Source organism: Amblyraja radiata, chromosome 39 (genome assembly GCF_010909765.2).
Source record: "Amblyraja radiata isolate CabotCenter1 chromosome 39, sAmbRad1.1.pri, whole genome shotgun sequence".
NCBI classification, from domain to species: domain Eukaryota; kingdom Metazoa; phylum Chordata; class Chondrichthyes; order Rajiformes; family Rajidae; genus Amblyraja; species Amblyraja radiata.
Genome location: NC_045994.1, coordinates 5011571 through 5031403, shown reverse-complemented (window position 1 = coordinate 5031403; position 19833 = coordinate 5011571). Strand labels below are relative to the sequence as shown.

The 19833-nt window shown below is 43.9% G+C and overlaps 1 protein-coding gene across 4 annotated transcripts in view; it reads left to right on the top strand.

Moving 5' to 3' along the window:
- The window catches only part of nsd3 (nuclear receptor binding SET domain protein 3), a 90809-nt gene that overhangs the window by 53443 nt on the left and 17533 nt on the right, over window positions 1–19833 (top strand). For 2 of the 4 annotated variants that reach the window (XM_033013926.1, XM_033013925.1), the window contains exons 10-17: window positions 2728–2856; window positions 3328–3454; window positions 6648–6848; window positions 11113–11292; window positions 11509–11661; window positions 15504–15660; window positions 17755–17963; window positions 18698–18810. In XM_033013926.1, the coding sequence (XP_032869817.1) occupies window positions 2728–2856; window positions 3328–3454; window positions 6648–6848; window positions 11113–11292; window positions 11509–11661; window positions 15504–15660; window positions 17755–17963; window positions 18698–18810 (1269 nt within the window). The remainder of the gene's footprint in view (window positions 1–2727; window positions 2857–3327; window positions 3455–6647; window positions 6849–11112; window positions 11293–11508; window positions 11662–15503; window positions 15661–17754; window positions 17964–18697; window positions 18811–19833) is intronic. The other 2 variants (XM_033013927.1, XM_033013928.1) reach the window with 2 other exon arrangements.

The window sequence follows — 19833 nt, the reverse complement described above, 5'->3', positions numbered from 1 at the left end:
CGAGTCACAGTGGAAACGTTTTGTTGCGTGCTAACCAGTGCAATTACAGGAATATATACAATGGGTCATTGGGAGAAAAGTTTGAGGGAAATGGGCCATTTTACTATTTTACTCTGTATACTAATTCCAATATCCACAAAGCCAAGTCAAGGCTATTTCAAATCTAAATATATTTTACATGATCGGTTTGTTTAAAGCCACTACTTTGGGCGGCACAGCTAGTAGAGCCACTGCCTCAAAGCGCCAGAGACCCGCGTTCAATCCTGACCTCGGGTGCTGTCTGTGTGGAGTTTGCACTTTCTCCCTGTGACTGCGTGGGTTTCCTCCGAGAGTTCCGGATTCCTCCTGCGTCCCAAAGACATACAGGTTTGTAGGTTAATTGCCCCTGCGTGTTTAGGAAGTGGATGAGAAAGTGGAATAACATAGAACTAGTGTGAACGGGTGATCGATGGCTGGCATGGGCTAAAGACCTGTTTCCATGCTGTACCATTCAATTAAAAAAAAAAAATGCATTGAACATTGCCAAAAATGTTGTGGAATCTCATTGCTTCAGCTTCACATTTTTATTAACTCTTGTTTTTGAAAACCTCCTTGCACTTTTTCTCTCTACTCTTTCATATTTCTCTTTCTGAACCTTGAAATCCTTGCAGTAACTTGCACTTCCTGTTCTGAACTCGTACTGTTTATTTCACAATCTGACACCGTGATTACATGAGACGTGTTAATTAGAGAGAGATCCGACCCCATTTCCTGCTCTCATTTTCAGCAGCTAACCTCGCAGGGTATCATGGAAGATTAAACCAGCATGGCCAAGTCTAAGGACTGGCAAAGGCATTTGTTCATTGGTTGCAGCAAGACAAGAGTGACTGACTTTCTCCTCCACCCACTCTGGCTAAATATCGGATACGATGCCACCTTGTGGCAAACATATTATCTGTCTTGAGTGTTTAATAGTTATGTACCAAAAATGAAGCATTGAAATTCTTACTCACAGCAGCAAACTAGGTCTGTAAACACAGTGCTCATAGATAACATGATAAACAAAAACATTTAAATTAATTTAAAACCCTAATATTAGTGTAACAAAGCCCAAAGTCCTTAGTGCAACCAATATAGATTGCAGTTCATAGTTTAGTTGGTATTTGTGGTGTTCCAGAGGCAGATGGTTTTTGGGAAGAAGTTGTTCTTGAACCTGGAGGACACGGTTTTCAGACCCGTATGCCTTCTTCCAGATGGTAGGAGTGAAATGGCAGCGTGACCAGGGTGGTATGGGTCCTTGAAGATGCTGGCTGCTTTTTTGAGATAGTGCCTCCTGTAGATCCCTTCAATGGAGGGAGGTCAGTAGCAGTGGTAAACTGGGAAGTGTTTACCACCTTTTCTAATCCCATTAATTCCTGGAAGTTCAAGTTGCTGAAGCAGACTGTGATGCAACCAGTCAATATGCTGTCTACCATAGAGTTCAAGAGTATTTATCGGCATAACAAATCTCCTCATGCGCTTTATTATGGTTGCTTCGAAGTGCTGGGCCCAGGACCAATCTTCAGACATGTCAACAATTTGCAAAAGGAAACCATCAATGATTTTTTATTTTCCTTTTTTTATCTTGCGTGGAATCTAATCACTTCCATAGTCAACTCCACCACCTCTTGTTCATTGGTTAGACTCAAATCGATGTTCATTATGTGGCATGTCATTCACAAATTATCCTATCCTTATCCAGAAGATAGACACAAAAAGCTTGATGAGACAGATCAACGGGTCAGACAGCATCTCTGGAGAAAAAGCATGGGTGACGTTTCAGGTCGAGACCCGTCTTCAGACTGAGAGTCAAGGGAAAGGAAGGGAGAGATACAGACGGTGATATATATATATATAGAGAGAGAGAGAGATAGAACAAATGAATGAAAGATATGCAAAAAAAAGTAACGATGATAATGAAAATGGGCGATTGTTAACTCCTTATCCAACCAGATTCCTGCAGAGGTAAATAGATAGTGGCCTAGAACATTTACCTCCCCAATTTTGATCACTTTGCATTCTATTTCCGAGTATTAGGGTCACAGAGACATACAGTGTGAAAACAGGCTCTTCGACACAATTTGCCCACGCTGACCCATCTACACTAGTCCCACCTGCCTGCGTTTGGCCCATATCCCTCTAAACCTATCGTATCCATGTACCTGTCTAACTGTTTCTTAAACATTGTGATAATACCTGCCTCAACTACCTCCTCCGACAGCTCGTTCCATACACCCACCACCATTTATGTATTAAAAAAGTTGCCCATTGGGTTCCTATTAAATCTTTCCTCACTCACAAACCTGTGCCCTCTGGTTCTTAATTCCCCTACTGTGGGTAAAAGATAGTGCATTTATCCCTATCTATTCCTCTCATGATCTTGTACATCTCTATATGATCACCCCTCTAACTCCTGCGCTCCAAGAATAAACTCCTAGCCAGCTCAGCCACTTCCTGAAGCTCAGACCCATGAATCCTGGCAACATCCTCGTAAATCTTTTCTGCACCCTTTCCAGCTTAACAACATCTTGCCTATAACAGGGTAACCACAACTGTGGCTTCACCAATATCTTGCAAGACTGTTACATGACCTCCCAACTTCTATACTCAATGCTATGACTGATGGCCAGCTTCTATAGTCAATACTCTGACTGATAAGAATTGCATTGACTAGGTGAGGTTATTAACCAATTGGTATGTACATTGAAGGTTGGCTTGGAGAAGAGGCTGGACAGTCCAGTAGTTCCTCCTGATGCAGATGTCTCAGATGAAACGTCAATGGATTCGTGTTTATCCAGGCGTGGTGCAGGATCATCAAAAAAGGACAGCATCTGCCAGGTGAGAACTGAGGGGGACGCGGCCATTTTGTCGAAACAAAATGATCCTATCTGTTGGCTGACTGGACCTGGGCCTTGATTGTATCTATAACATGACTGCTATGTTCAGTCAACAGATAAAAGTATTGGCCTACCCAGGTTCCAGTAACTTTGCCACAGAAACATATGTACACTTGGTGCAACAAATGGAACTTAATAGTTCCTTTTATGTGAAAATTGGTATTCTGGTCATTCAAACACAAATTATGTGCACTTCAATCCTGTAAACCATTGACCATGAAATAATTTTATTGTAAATTCTTATCGCCCGCTATCACGTGGCCTGAAGAAATTATGAAAAGAAAGTTGAATAAAATTATTGCAAGTACTTTACATTATTCAATAGTGGGTGGGGAAATGCCGTGCATAAATGTTTGACATTTTATTTGCGTGCCCGTATTAAGGATTGTTTTCTGACCATCTGCTGTCTCAGATCTGTGAGAAACCTGGAGAGTCTCTTGTTCCCTGTGAGGGAGAGTGCTGCAGAGTCTTTCACATAGAGTGCCTTGGGCCGGCAGAACTACCCAACGGGAAGTTTACGTGTATGGAATGTACGACAGGTAATGGTGAAAGCGATCTCATTCATTATTTTTCTCTCATTCTTTTAGTTTAGTTTAGAGTTACAGCGCGGAAACAGGCTGTTCAGCCCACCAAGTCCACACCGACCAGCAATCCCCACACACTTGGAATTAGTAGAGTGGAGACACTATCCAACACAGTAGGGACAATTTATAATTATACCAAAGCAATTAACCTGCACCTATAAACTCTTTGTGTTGATTAAGTAATTTTATTTTAAGCTAGTTTCAATTTGCCCAGTGATGTTTAATGAAATGCGGTTGTCACTGAGGATCATTCTACTGGTCAGGAACGATCAAATATTGGCTTAATTTTTAGTTTAGTTATATAGCGTGGAAACAGGCCCGTTGGCCCACCATGTCCACACCAACCAATGATCACCCATACACTAGTTCAATCCTTGGCACTAGGGACAATGTACAGAAGCCAATTAACCTGAAAACCTGCACATCTTTGGAATGTGGGAGGAAACCACAGCACCCGGAGAAAACCCACACAGTCACGGGGAGAAAGTACTAACTCCTTATAGAGAGCACCCAAAGTCAGAATCGAATCCTGGTCTCTGGCGCTGTAAGGCAGCAACTCTACCGCTGCGCCACCGTGCTGCCTCTGATGGTTAATGGATAACCGCAATTCCATTCCATTGTTTTTTTTGTTCCATCAGAGCGCAGTATGAATATAAATATTTTTCTGAATATTTTTGTGATCGGACAGGAATTGGAAAGGATTAGATAGAGAGAGAGAGAGAGAGAGAGGGGCCAAATGCGGGCAAATTGGACTAGCTTAGATGAGACGCCTTGGTCGGTGAGTGGCCGCAATGCCTGTTTCCCTGCTGTATGACTCTGTCCAATGTCATCACCAGATTAACATCCACTTGTTTCTAAAATGAATATTGCAGCAGCAAATTGAGTATAAGGGTCAGGAGCAGCTTTATAGGTTTTAGGTTAAGCCCCATTTGGAATAGTAAGTAAGTAATTAATTTATTAGCCAAGTATGTAAAAACGTATAAGGAATTTGATCTGCCATACAGTCATACCAAAAAAGCAACAAGACACACAACTACATAAAAATTAACATAGACATCCACCACAGCGCACTGTGATGGACGGTAATAATGTATTATCTTCTTCCCTCCTTTTCTCCTGTGGTCGAGGCAGTCGATCTGTCCGCAGTCGGAGCGATCGAAGCTCCTGTGATCGGGGGCGATCGAAGCTCCTGTGATCGGGGCAGTCGATGCTCCTGTGATCGGGGGCGGTCGATGCTCCTGTGATCGGGGGCGATCGATGCTCCTGTGATCGGGGCGATCGATGCTCCTGTGATCGGGGCGGTCGAAGCTCCTGTGATCGGGGCGGTCGATGCTCCTGTGATCGGGGCGATCGATGCTCCTGTGATCAGGGCGATCGATGCTCCTGTGATCGGGGCGATCGATGCTCCTGTGATCGGGGCGGTCGAAGCTCCTGTGATCGGGGGCGGTCGAAGCTCCTGTGATCGGGGCGGTCGAAGCTCCTGTGATCGGGGGCGGTCGAAGCTCCTGTGATCGGGGGCGGTCGAAGCTCCTGTGATCAGGGTGGTCGAAGCTCTTGTGATCGGGTGCGATCGAAGTTCCTGTGATCGGGGGCGGTCGAAGCTCCTGTGATCGGGGGCGATCGAAGCTCCTGTGATCGGGGGCGGTCGAAGCTCCTGTGATCGGGGGCGGTCGAAGCTCCTGTGATCAGGGCGGTCGAAGCTCTTGTGATCGGGTGCGATCGAAGCTCCTGTGATCAGGGCGGTCGAAGCTCTTGTGATCAGGGCGATCGAAGCTCCTGTGATCAGGGCGGTAAAAGTTCCTGTGATCGGGTGCGATCGAAGTTCCTGTGATCAGGGCGGTCGAAGCTCTTGTGATCGGGTGCGATCGAAGCTCCTGTGATCAGGGCGGTCGAAGCTCTTGTGATCGGGGCGATCGATGCTCCTGTGATCGGGGGCGATCGATGCTCCTGTGATCAGGGCGGTCGAAGCTCCTGTGATCGGGGCGATCGAAGCTCCTGTGATCGGGTGCGATCGAAGCTCCTGTGATCGGGGGCGGTCGAAGCTCTTGTGATCGGGTGCGATCGAAGCTCCTGTGATCAGGGCGGTCGAAGCTCTTGTGATCGGGGGCGATCGAAGCTCCTGTGATCGGGGGCGATCGAACCTCCCGCGTTGGAGCTCCCGAAGTTGATCCCTGACAAAGGGACCGCAAGCTCCACGATGTTAAGTCCACAGTGCGGACAGAGATATGATACAGAAAAAGTCGCATCTACTTTGAGGAAAGAGATTTAAAAAAGTTTTCCCCTAGCCCACACCCACATAATACAAAACCAAAGAGACACTAAAACTTATTTTTAACCAGACTAAAAACAACAAAAGAACAAACGGACGAGACAGACTGTTAGCGAAGCTGCCATCGTACGGTGCCACCCGTATTGTGTGCAGTTCTGGATACCCCATTACAGAAAGGCTAAGGAGGCTTTCTAGAGCGTGCAGAAGAGGTGCCTGCAATAGCGGCTATTAGTTATATGGAGAGGTTGGACAAACTTGGATCATTTTCTCTGGAGCATCAAAGGCTGCGGAGAGACCTGATGGAAATATATAAAATGATGAGATGCATAGACAGTCAGAAACTCTTTCCCAGGGTGGAAATGTCAAAGACTCGACGCTATGGCTTTTAGGTGAGAAGGGTAAAGTTTAAAGGAGATACATAGGGTATGTTTTTGTTTACACAGCGGTGGGTGGGTGCCTGGAACAGGCTACAAATGATAGTGGTGGAGGCAGCTACGATGCTGGCATTTAAGAGGCTTTTAAATAGGCACATGGATTTGCAGGGAATGGAGGGATGGTGACACAGGAGATTAGTTGGGCATAGACATATTGGGCATAGACATTGTGGGCCAAATGCTTAGTCCTGTGCTGTACTATTCTATGTCTAAGGTAGACAAAAATGCTGGAGAAACTCAACGGGAGAGGCAGCATCCATGGAGTGAAGGAATGGGTGACGATTTGGGTCGAGACCCTCCTTCAGACTGAGTTTCTCCAGCATTTTTGTCTACCTTTGATTTTTCCAGCATCTGCAGTTCTTTCTTAAACTGTTCTATGTCTATGTCTAAAACGTGGGGAAGTGCATTAGACGGTAGTGAATGAAATATTGCTCTACTCGTACAGGAAACCACACTTGCTTTTCTTGCAAATTATCGGGAAAAGTTGTAAAAAGGTGTTCAGTGAATTCATGTGGAAGATTTTACCACGAATCTTGCCTGCGGGGTTATTCTTCGGCCATGTTTGAAGGAAAAGGATTCCGATGCCCTCTCCACTGCTGTTCGTCGTGTTTGGCAGACAACCGGGAAACGGCTAAAGCAACCAAAGGTGAGAGAAAATCAAGGTGATTTTATCTTGCAACAGTCTGAGAGGAATTATCATCATACAACACAGCGATGCACCATTTCTCCCACGATGCGCATGCTGGCTGTTAAGTCACCATTTATACCAGAATTTACTAGAATGCTGCCTGGATTAGAAGGTTTCAGCTACAGGGAGAGGTTGGATTGACAGATTGTTATCTCTGGAACAGGGAAGACTTGATAAAGTATATAAAATTATGAGGTGTTATTATGAACTGCTTGGTTCGCAATAACCAACCTGATCTCTCCGGTGGCTCAGCACTTCAACTCCCCCTCCCATTCCCAATCCAACCTTTCTGTCCTCTGCCTCCTTCATGCCAGAGTGAGGCCTACCGTAAATTGGAGGAGCAGCACCTCATATTTCGCTTGGGCAGTTTGCACCCCAGCGGTATGAACATTGACTTCTCTAATTTCAGGTAGCCTTTACTTTCTCCTCCCCTTCTCCAGCTCTCCCTCAGCCCACTGGCTCCTCCTCTTCCTTTCTTCCTCCCACTACCCCCCCACCCTCACTTCAGTCTGAAGAAGGGTTTCAGCCCGAAACGTTGCCTATTTCCTTTGCTCCATAGATGCCTCACCCACTGAGTTTCTCCAGCATTTTTGTCTACCTAAAATTATGAGGTATTGATAAGGTAGACAGTCAGAACCTTTTTTCCCCAGGGTGGAAATGTTCAGCACTAGGGGGCGTAGCTATGAGGTGAGGTGGGGGGGGTTTAATGGAGGCGTGTAGGGCAAGCTTTTTTTTATACAGAGTAGTGAACAAGTTTCCGGGAGTGATGGTGAAGGTAGATATGGTAGTAGTATTTTAAATAGGCACCTGGATGTGCGGGGAATAGAGAGATATGTGCAGGAAGATGAGGTCAGTTTAACTTGGCAGCTTATTCGGCACAAACATATGATACAATAGAACTTTGTTTATCCCTGGAGGGAAGTTGGTCTGCCATCTGTCATGAAACACAGCAAGGTACATGAAATTGAAGTGACGAGTGAAATGTCCAGGATTGGGGATGTGCCAAGATTGGGTGGGGGAAGGGAAAGGGGAGTCGGTCCATCCCACGACAGGAGGGGGAGGAGATGTATGGTTTGTATAAGAGTTATCCAGGGGAAAAAGGATCTCCTGTGGCGTTCTGTGCTGCACCTTGGTGGAACCAGTCTGTTGCTGAAGGTGCCCCTCAGGTTGACCAGAGTGTCATGGAGGGGGTGAGCTGTATTGTCCAAGATGCTCCGCAGTTTAAGGATCATCCTCGCCTCCAAGACCATCTCCAGTGAATCCAACTCCATACCCAGGACAGAGCCTGCCTTCCTGACGAGCTCGTCCGCAGCCTACGTCCTGCTACCCCAGCACACGACAGTGAAGAAGATGGCACTTGCCATCACCGATGTTAGAGCATCTGCAGCATCCTACTGCAGGCGTTGAAAGAGTGGAAAGTATAGACAGCTCTGTTCCTTCTTATACAATGCCTCTGCGTTCCTGGACCAGCCCAATTTATTGTCCAGGTGAACGCCAAGGTACATGTACTCCTTGGTAAACTGCACATCCACACCCTTGATGGAGACAGGGGGCAGGGGTGTTCCTCTCCTCCTAAAGTCCACTACTAACTCCTTAGTCTTGTTGGAGTTGAGCTGCAGGTGATTCAGCCCACACCACTTGACAAAGTCGTTGACTACACCTCTGTATTCAGCTTCCCTCCCCTCACTGATGCAGCCCACAATTGCAGAGTTATCCGAAAACTTCTGCTGGTGGCAGGTGTCCGAGTTGTATCTGAAGGCCAAGGTGTAGATGGTGAACAGAAAAGGAGAGAGGACCGTCCCCTGCAGAGCCCCTGTGTTGCTCACTACCATGTCTGAGACACAGTTCTGTAGCCTGACATACTGTGGTCGTCCAGTGAGATAATGGGAGATCCAGGACACAAACATTGTGGGCTGCAGGGCCCATTCCTATGATGTACTGTTCTATGTTATACCATCCAAGGGCACATTGTTTAGTCCCTGCCTTGATTCATTCTCCCCAAAATGCATCACTGCGTTTATCGGGATTAAATTTCATTTGCCATTGGTCTGCACAATTTCAATTTAAAAATAAAACTATCCTCTTCACTTTCAATTACATCACCAATTATCATTTACCATTGATGCTAAATCCCGATCAAATTACAAGGGTGAGAGTTAAAATTCCTTTTGAAAGTCGTTTGGGATCTAAATTTGTCTGGGTGAAGATCTATTTTCTGATTTATCCCATTACAGAGATTGCTGCTGATGTTTTGTTTGCTCTGTTCCATTTCTGCTGTTGAAGAATTAGTTCCTTAGTTTGTGTGACTGCAGTAGCTTGAACTATCAGCTGACTGAAGTTCCAATTACTCCATTCCCAAATGTTCTTTGATTCAGAACAACAGTGAATTCTTGGCAAGAGGTTGAGTAATTTTATCACATTATCCCTGAAAAGCAGGTATTAACATTGTGAAATGGAATGAATGTTGCAGTCTGTTGCAACTGATTGAACAGTCTTTACCTTCTACATTCTTGCGTCTACCCGTATCCTTCATGTTATCCGCACTGCAGTAACACTTTCCTTAAATGAGCAAATTATGTAAAAGATAAACCAAAGCAGGAGCCACCTCCGAGTCACCTCAGGTCAACTTTATTGTGACATAACCAAGTACAGAAATGTACAGGAACAATGAAAATCTTGCTTACAGCAGCATCACAGGGACACAGACTCAAACAGCGCACAAAAACAACAGGAACTAGATCAGTTGGGAAGGTAGTCCAAGGAATGGCAAATACCTCGTGCTGTCTTGGCAAGGCCACTAGCATAATCAAGGACGATTCGCACCCAGGCCATTCCCTCTTCTCCCCTCTCCCCTCGGGCAAAAGGTACAAATGTGTGAAAACGCACATCTCCAGATTCAGGGTCAGTTTCTTCCCAGCTGTTATCAGGCAACTGAACCATCCCACCACAACTAGAGAACAGTCCTGAACTACTATCTACCTCATTGGAGACCCTCAGACTTTGATTGTACTTTACTGGCTTTACCTTGTACTAAACGTTATTCACATTATTCCCTTTATCATGTATCTGTGCACTGAGAATGGCTCGATTATAATCACGTATCGTCTTTCTCTTGACTGGTTAGCACGCAACAAAAGCCTTTCACTACCTCGGTACACGTGACAATAAGCTAAACAATGTAACTGACAAATGTGAGGTATTGCACTTTGGTATGTCAAACATGGCATGTGTGGAGCCCCGGATAGCGTAGCACAGAAAGATCTGGGAGTATAGGTGTATGGTTTCCTGAAAGTGCTGAGTCACATGGACAGGGTGGTGAAGAAGGCATTTGGCATGCTTGCCTTCAAGGATATAGGGTTCAAAATTTGGGACATCGTAATGCACTGAACAAGTTATTGGTGAGACCACACTTGGAGTACTATGTATAGTTCTAGTCAACCAGCTGTAGGAAGGATGTATAAAGGAAGTAAACGGAACTACAGATGTTGGTTTTTACAAAAGAAAAACTTGGAGTAACAGGCAATCAGGCAGCATCTCTGGAGAACAGGTGATGTTTTGGAAAGGGACCCTTCAGACTAGAAAGCTCTCCAGTCTGAAGAAGGTTATGACCAGAGTCCATGTTCTCCAGAGATGCTGCCTGCTCCACTGAGTCACTCCAGCACTTAATGTTTTTTTTCTTGTAGGAAGGATGTCTCTGAGTTGTAAAGAGTGCAAAAGAGATTCATCAGGATGTTACCTGCGCTTGTGAGCTTGAGTTATCGGGAGAGATTGGAAAGACTGGTGCTATTTTTCTTTGGATCATAGGAGCATGAGAGAGGACCTTATTGGGATAACAAGATGATGAAGGGCATGGATAAGGTGATCATTGTCCCAGGGTGGAGAATTCTAAAACGAGACCGCATGTTTAAGATGATAAGGGAGAGATTTGAGAGGGACCAGAGGCAATAATGTCACTCAGAGGGCAGTGCATATCTGGAATGAGCTTCCCAAGGAAGCTAAAGAAGCATATATAATGATAACTTTCAAAAGTCATTTGGACAGATGTATGGATAGGAAGGGTTTAAAGGGATATGGGTCAAATGCAAGCAAATAGGACCAGCCCAGAATAGCAACTTGGTCAGCATGGACAAGGTGGGTCGAAGGGCCTGTTTCTGTTCTATACAGCTCTATGACACTGTAGCATATGGTGTTAATCGATTGATTTTGATGCATCTGAACCCAGGTCGTATGATGCGCTGCTTACGATGTCCTGTGGCCTACCACACGGGGGAGAGCTGTATCGCAGCCGGTAGCCTGGTTCTTTCACCCCACAGCATCATTTGCAACAACCATTCCAGCTTGAAGAAGAGCAGTCGTGCATCTCTACAAGTAAACGTAAGCTGGTGCTTTATCTGTGCCCGAGGTAAGGAAACCTTTCTTCCGCTTTGAGCATTAAATGCAGCATCATCTTTAAACAAAAACGTATTACTTAAATTCTTTCTAAAGAGATTTTTTTGCCTCCCTCTTTTTTTGGAAAATAAAATTCAAGACTAAATTAATGTTTTTCAGATTTTTTTTCGGGGGGGGGGAATCATGGGTATTTTCATTGCAGCTCATGTTCTTTATCTGTTTTGTGTAGGGGTAATTGACCAAGACCAATCTGAAACCCTTATCAGTTCATATACATATAAGTCGCACTACCTCCTGAGCGAGTCAAATCGTTCGGCTGAGTTGTTGAAAAAACCTATGATTCCTCCCTCACCATCAACTACAGTAAAGAAATGTGTAAAAGGTAATAAAACAACAGCATTTCTCCGGAACCATATGTGCTTGAATTTCTTAACTACCACCACACCCCTCCAACCCCATCCACCATGCTTTTTCACCCCTCTTCCCACCCCGCATCTGCTAAACCTGTTGCTTTATTAAATCTCGTGTGATCTTGTCATGAAAATGTGTGAATTGATTTTTATTAATGATTTGTTAAATAAAAACAGCGGGGGGAAAATAAAAGCAAAAGTCATTTTTGGGCTTGAAGTAATTGCAAGGTCAATCTACTCTTTTATGAGGTATTTTGAATGACAGATGCTCATTGCATTTCCTCTTCTGGTCATTAAGTGACTTGTTGCATCACCAAATATGTACACCATCTGCCTTTAATCTGCAACATTTCATCCTCATTCTTCTAGACTCCGCAGTTTATAGTCCCATTGTTTCATTGCTTGTGAAACAGCAGCTTCACTTGTGCATTAATTTAGTGAACCCAGTCCATTCGCTCTTAGCCAAGTATAACTTTTCTTCATTAAAAAATCCCAAGATGAGTCTGACCTGAACTAGTTGTCTTATACAGAATGTTTCCAGGTGTAATGCAATTGCTCCTTGCACATTTTGGTTCAGAAGAATTACCCTTGCTTCGTGTTCTTGTTAATTCCCCTTACTGGAAATTGAGTTATGCTTGATAAAGCCTGAAGTTGTAGAAACAAGGAACTGCAGATGTCAGTTTACTAAGGCAAGAAATAAAATGCTGGAGTCACTCAGTGGGTCAGGCAGCATCCCTGGAGAGCATGGATAGGTAACATTTTGGGTTGGGACTCTTAGCAGAGGGGGGGAGGGGGGGGGGGAAAGGGAAGAACATTATTTCTCCCATCCCTTGCAATCAATCTGAAGAAGGGTTCCGACCCAAAACGACACCTGTCCATGTTCTCCAGGAATAATGCCTGACCCGCTGAGTTACTTCAGAATTTTATGTCTTACTTTGGTAAAGCCTGGATTTGACTTGGCTATTTTCTTGTTAGAAAATGGTCTTCCAGTCAGAATCATAGACTATCATTCTAAGGATGAGAATAGGTTTGTTTGTTTTTTGCATGCTAGAAAAATGAAATCATTTGCACTGGGTCCGTAACTTTGGAAGCTTTCATACCATTGTGCACTTGGCAGGAATAAACTTTAATTATTTTTCTTCCTCTACATACTTGCTGTGTACATATACATGCATCATGCTTGATTACATTTAATACATTTTAAAATTAAAATCCAATATTGTTGTTTTGATCACAAAGCATTCTGCTGTTTAAAAAAAATAATCTGGCTTTGCTATGAAGCCAAAAGAGACTGCAGATGCTGGAATCTGGAATAGAAAACAGAACTCTGGAAGAACTCAGCAGTCAAGCAGAATCCAGACCTGATGAACAGCCTCAAGCCGAAACCTTGACGTACATCTTTAGTCTCCATGATTGCTGATTGACCTGCTGATTTCTTACAGCCTTCTACTATCACAGTTAAATTTCAGTACTCAGTTTATAATCGGGTAGGATAGATGTATTTTAATGACTGACTTGTAATTATTTTGAGCCCAACCTGCTTGGCATGAAGAGGGTGTTACAGACGTATGACCTTCAAAGGTCAGCAATGTTAACCTGCTTATTGTTTTAATGAAGGGAATAATGTGCAGTGCAAGATAAAGTCCAGTAAAGGTAGTCCAATTGAAGGTAGTCAGATGACCTCCAATGAGGTAGATAGTGGCTCAGGACGGTTCTCTACCAACAACGAGAGTGCAGTCCTGAGCTACTATCTACCTCATTGGAGACCTTCAGACTATCTTTAATTGGATTCTACTGGACTTCACTTTGCACTAAACATTATTCCCTTTATCATGTATCTGTACACTGGATTGTAATCATGTATTGCCTTTCCATTGACCGGTTAGCACGCAACAACAGTTTTTCACTGATCCTCGGTACATGTGACAATAAACTAAACTAATCGTGTTTCTGCCTCACTCTTCCTGTCCTTTCAACTAGCTTGCAGGTATTAGATGGACATCTGGTTGTTGGCGCAATGTATATTGTTGGAGAATCGAGGAGAAGCCTCTTTTGTTGGCTGTTATGGCTCCTCTTTTAAAACAAAACTAGAGCAATTATTGAAAAAAATAACTGGGGGAGAAATTTGTCTGGGAGAGCACCAAACCTGTTACATTTGCTTGTTGGACTTCCTGCCTGTTCCGCAGTTCCTGCAGGTTTAGTGAAACTGTGCATGATGTTTACATACAGCAGCAACACAGTTCCACCCCTTTGTCTTTCTCCACCAGCTCAAAGAGTTCTCCTGATATTAACTGCATGTAACGTGTGATAACAGATGAATGCCCAGGGAGATGCTTTTTCTATCTTCAAGGAAGGAAGAGTTCCCAGAAATGGGAGGCCTCAAACATGTTTTATGTAGCCGCTGCAGACTTTGTTATTCCATTTGTTTTTATTCATCTTCACCCGTCCTCATTTTCACATGCTGTTAACGGGGGAGTGATTGCCCAGTGTTAGACTTTGCCGACTTTGACAATAGACAATAGGTGCAGGATTCGGCCATTCGAGCCACCATTCAATGTGATCATGGCTGATCATCCCCAATCAGTACTTCTCCCCATATCCCCTGACTCCGCTATCTTTAAGAGCCCTATCTAGCTCTCTCTTGAAAGTATCCAGAGAACCGGCCTCCACCGCCCTCTGAGGCAGAGAATTCCACAGACTCACAACTCTCTGTGAGAAAAAGTTTCCTCGTCTCCGTTCTAAATGGCTTACTCCTTATTCTTAAACTGTGGCCCCTGGTTCTGCACTCCCCCAACATCGGGAACATGTTTCCTGCCTCTAGCGTGTCCAAACCCTTAATAATCTTATATGTTTCAATAAGATCCCCTCTCAACCTTAGTACTGGACAAGCTAACCCAGGTCATGGCCATCCCCCTCATTATTCCCTAGGGAACCATCCATTGATGTGGTCTGGTCAACACTGATTTGGCCAATTCCATTTAAATATCCTGTGTTTTTGAGATTCATAGAGCAGCTGAGAGATTTTGCAGTGTCCCGTTTGAAATCCAGGAAAATTAAGTGTTTTTATATTTGTTTTTTTGCTAATTATTTCTTCTAAATTCCTCCTGTGATGAGCTGATTAAGGTTAAACTTTTATTATAAATGTCACATACCCATTCACCAAAAATGTGCTGTAATAAGGTCTTCAGCTGTACAGATTGATTTGAGAACGGCACAAGAATCATGCTGTTAGGGACAGAAAATGTCCACTGTTGCCGGCACTCTCAACTAGAACCTGATGCAGGAAGCACTGTTTCTTCAACAGAGAGAGTTTTGGCTCTGCAGATTAACAAAGACAAACCTCTAAAAGGCCTTTACGCAAACAAGTGACTGTGTTAATTGTTACTCTAAATTATTGCTTTAAATTTATATTCAAAGTAACAGTGTCAATACATTTTTTTCAAAAGTGTTCGATTTGAATTTATGACGCCAATTTTCTGTTACAAATCGTCTTCAATTGAGGTAAAAATGGGGATTTGCACCTTTGTTCCTCAGCTGCCTTTGTGAAGTGGTGCATGAGTGGTTCTCATGAGACATTGCTTCAATAAGCACACACTGAGCCTTGAGAGATCCAACCTGGGCTTGTTTTGGATATCAATCCAATTCTTTTTGGGACTGAGTTTTTCAAGAATGACGATTGATGGCGCTTTCACATGCTGGCTGCTTTTGCAGTGCAGCTCACAGCTGGACAATGGTGAGCACCATTGGCAGCAGCATAGTCGGGAAAAATTGTGCAAATTTACACAATAACAAAAACAATTCCTTGTGTACCAAGGTGGCCGCCTGTTGTGCTGTGAAACGTGTCCAGCTTCTTTCCATCCCGAATGCCTGAATATTGAGATGCCAGAAGGGAACTGGTATTGCAACAATTGTAAGATTGGCAAGAAATCGCGGTACAAAGAAATAGTCTGGGTCAAGCTGGGCATCTACAGGTAAGTCACTGTTATAAATAACTTGTGCCTTGTAAAGGTGGAGGTGGCATTGGGCCAGCGGGTGTGTTGCACCAGGCATTGGGCTGACGTTTGATTATAATGTAACATTGAGACAAAGAGAAGGTGACTTTTGTTCTAATGTTTCCCAACTGGGGCAGAGTTGGTTCTCATGTCCTCTTTCAGGGCTGATAATTGAATTGGAAAAAGCAACAAACAGTAACATAGGTAATGGATTAAAATGCATTGGAAAATACTGCTATTCTGGATTAATGATTCCTTTTTTATGTAAGTGCGAGTTAAGGCTGCATTTTGAATTGTATAGTCATTATAATGTGGAAATGGGCCCTCTGGCTCAATTTGTCCATGCTGATCAAGGTGCCCCAACTATGTTAGTCCCTGTTCTTGACGTTTGGCCCATATCACTCTAAACCTTTCTTATCCATGTACCTGGCCAAATGTCTTTTAAATGTAGTTATTGTACCTGCTTCAATTGCAGCTTCTGGCAACTTATTCTATATATCCACGTGAAAATATTTCCTCTCCAATTCCTATTAAATCTTGCTCCCCTTACCTAAAATCTATGTCTAGAGTGCTTGATTCCCTTATCCTCTGAAAAAGACTGTGCATTCACCTGATCTATTCCCCTCATGATTATATACAACTCTATAAGATACTCCAAGACACACCAAGGGATAAAGTCCTAACCTGCCTAACCTCTCCCTATAGTTCCTTGCAAATCCTCTCTGCACTCTTTCCAGCTCAATGCCATCCCCCCCCTAAAAAGGATGACCAAAATTGACACAATTCTCCCAAGTGCGGCCTGAACAATGTCCTATGGAAACGTTCCAGCTTCTCTACCCTGACTGACTCTGAAGATGGGTCCTGACCTGAGACATTGTCTGCCCATTCCCTGCACAGAGACTGCCTGACTTGCTGAGTTCCTGCAGCACTTTGTGTTTGGCTCAGGCTTCCTGCACCTGTAGTTTCTCGTGCGTGCATTTGCCATTCCTCAGCCCAATTGCCCTGAGGTTCAAGACCCCACTGGAATTTAACTTGGACAATTGTGAAGTGATGTATTTGAAACAGAGCAGGAATTTCACAGTAAATTGTAGAACCCTGGGGAATGTTGTTGAATAGAGACCTAGTTATTCATAAAACGAGAGTGAACAAATGACCGATGTCGACATGGACTCGGTGATCAGAAAGGCCTGGTTTCATCTTGTATCTCTAAGCAGATACCAAACTAAACATATTGAGAGATTAATTTATTACTTTAAAGTTGCCCCGAATGAGTAAGTGAGTGGTAGGAGAATAGTTTGGAGAGTTGAGAGTGTAGTTGGGATAGAGTGTATGTGGAGAGGATGTTTCCACTAGTGGAAGAGTCTAGGACCAGAGGCAATAGCCTCAGAATAGAAGGACGTACCTTTAGAAAAGAGATGAGAAGGATTTTTTTTCGCTAGAGGGCGGTGAATCTGTGGAATTCATTGCCTCATAGGGATGTGGAGGCCAGGTCAATGGATATTTTTAAGGCAGAAATTGACAGATTCTTGATTATTAAGGGTGCCGGTGGTTATGGGGTATAGGCAGGAGAATGGGGTTGAGAGGGAGAGATAGATCAGCCATGATTGAATAGTGAGTGGAGTAGACTTGATGGGCAGAATGGCCTAATTCTGCTCCTAGAACATAATCAGCAAGTAAATGTGAATAGATTGCATCAAAGTAAGTGAAGGGTTGAGACACAGGGTTGCGCTGAGATCTGATATAGTCTTGATGGACTGCAGGGCCTCCTATATCAAAACAAAATATGACAAGAAAAATGTTTTGTGTGGAAATCTTTGCTTGATCTTCTGGTGCCTCGAACTGTCAACAGTGTAGTGCTTCTTTTTGATGGTCAAATTCAAAGTATAGTGTCCTCTTTTTCTGATATTTTGGGACAGTGACAGTAACAGTAATGATGTACGATTTCTATTGCAGTTTATTAATGTATTTATTCATGAGATTGAAGTGAATGTATTTGTGGATTGCCTGTGTGTGATGTGATGAACGACGGCATCTCTTTTGGCACTTGTCTCCACTCTGATGTTTATTTTCCAGGTGGTGGCCAGCTGAGATCTGTAATCCCAAATCTGTGCCACTTAACATTCAAGCAATGAAGCATCATATTGGAGAATTTCCCGTGCGTTTCTTCGGATCGAACGATTATTATTGGGTGCATCAGGGCAGAGTCTTTCCTTACTTGGAAGGGGACAAGGGCAACGTGTCTGATGGTCGAGCAGGCGGCATCAATGAGATATTCAAGAAAGGTAAAGGTCCTCTGTGTCAGCCGCGATTTCCGAAGATGCTAAATGATCAGTCTGATCTTAAACACAATGTTTGTATGCTTATTTTTATTATCTGCTTTACCACTGCCTCACTCGGGTGGCGCAGTGGCAGAGTTGCTGCCTTACAGCATCAGAGACCCGGGTTCGATCCTGACGGGTGTTTTCTATACGGAGTTTGCACTTTCTCCCTGTGACTGGGTTTTCTCTGAGTGCTCTGGTTTCCTCCCACATTCCAAAGACGTATTGGCTTCTGTAAATTGTCCCTAGTGTGTGCGATAGTGCTAGCATATAGGGTGATTGATGGTCTGTGTGGATGTAGGCCCTGTTTCCATGCTGTATCTCTAAAGTCTAAATTCACTCATTATTGTTGATGGAGCACTCCAGTTTAAAGGCATCTACACAGCTCCTGGAACCTGGCCTTGGTCGATTCTGGCATGGGAAGTGGATCCATATTAAATGTTTTTCATCTTGTTGGGTTGAGGAAGGAATCTGAAGTGCCCTTTGAATCTTAAATGTGTCTCCTCATTGAGAATACTAATGATGTTGCCTTGGAGAAGTATTGAACTCTTGATACTTATTCCTGGAATTGGATAGTTCTATTCCTGGATCTAAGGAAGTATATGGCAGTAATCATTTAAGCATTCCTTTGTGGCTCGTGGACAGAATGGAGAAATGGTTAATCCCAATTTTTAAAATATATATTTTTTCCACTCTAGCACTGGAAGAAGCAGCTAAACGATTCCAAGAGCTGAAAGCACTGAAAGAGTGCAAGGAAGCACTAGAAAATGAACGCAATGAAAGAAAGCCACCTGCGTATAGATTCATTAAAGTAAGTAGAGTGAAAGGGTGTAAAAAGAATCTGAGCAGCAGCCCTCTGTCATACAGCATGGAAATCGTCTCTTTGATCCAACTCGTCCCAGCCAAGGTAGCCCAGGTATGAGGTAGCCCAGCCCAGCCCAGGTAGGAGGTAGCCCAGCTGTTGCCGGTTGTGCAGTAGCAAGCAGAAGCACAAGCAACCACGATGCCTTACTAAGTGAATCCTGTTTGCCTACATTTGGTCCATATGGCACGAAAACTTTCTTTTCCATTAACCTGTCCAAATCTCTCGTAAACATTGCAATGATATCTGCCTCTACCATTACCTCTGATAGCTTGTTCCATATTTTTACCAATCTGCGTGAAAAGCTCTCCCCTCGTGTCCCCTTTAAATCTTTATCTTAAACCTATCCCGTCTCATTTTAAACTCCCCTACCCTGGGGGAAAGACTGTGATCAATGACCTCATTTATGTCCCTCGTGACCTTATAAACCCCTCAGCTTCCTTTGCTCCGGCAAAAACAGTCACAGGCTGTCGAGCCCAACGACATTCTTATGAAACTTTTCGGCACCCTTTCTAGCTTCATTACATCTTTCCTGTTGTGTTGTTACCAGAACTACACACACTATTTCAGGTGCAGGCGAACCCAAGTTTTATACAACTGCAACATGAGATCTCAGCTTGTACTCTGTGCCCCGTTGGTGAAGGCAAGCATGTCACGTCTCTTCTTCATTACCTTGTTTTCATGTATCCCCGCATTTAACGGGACAATGTACCTGTACACTTGGGGCTCTCTATAGCTCTGCTATTGTGGGAGTGCAGCGTAGATTTACACGGTTAATTCCCGGCATGGTGGGACTATCATATGCTGAGGGAATGGAGAGGCTGGCCTTGTATACTCTGGAGTTCAGAAGGATGAGAGGGAATCTTATTGAAACATATGATTATTAAGGGTTTGGACACGCTAGAGGCAGGAAACATGTTCCCGATGTTGGGGGAGTCCAGAACCAGGGGCCACAGTTTAAGAATAAGGGGT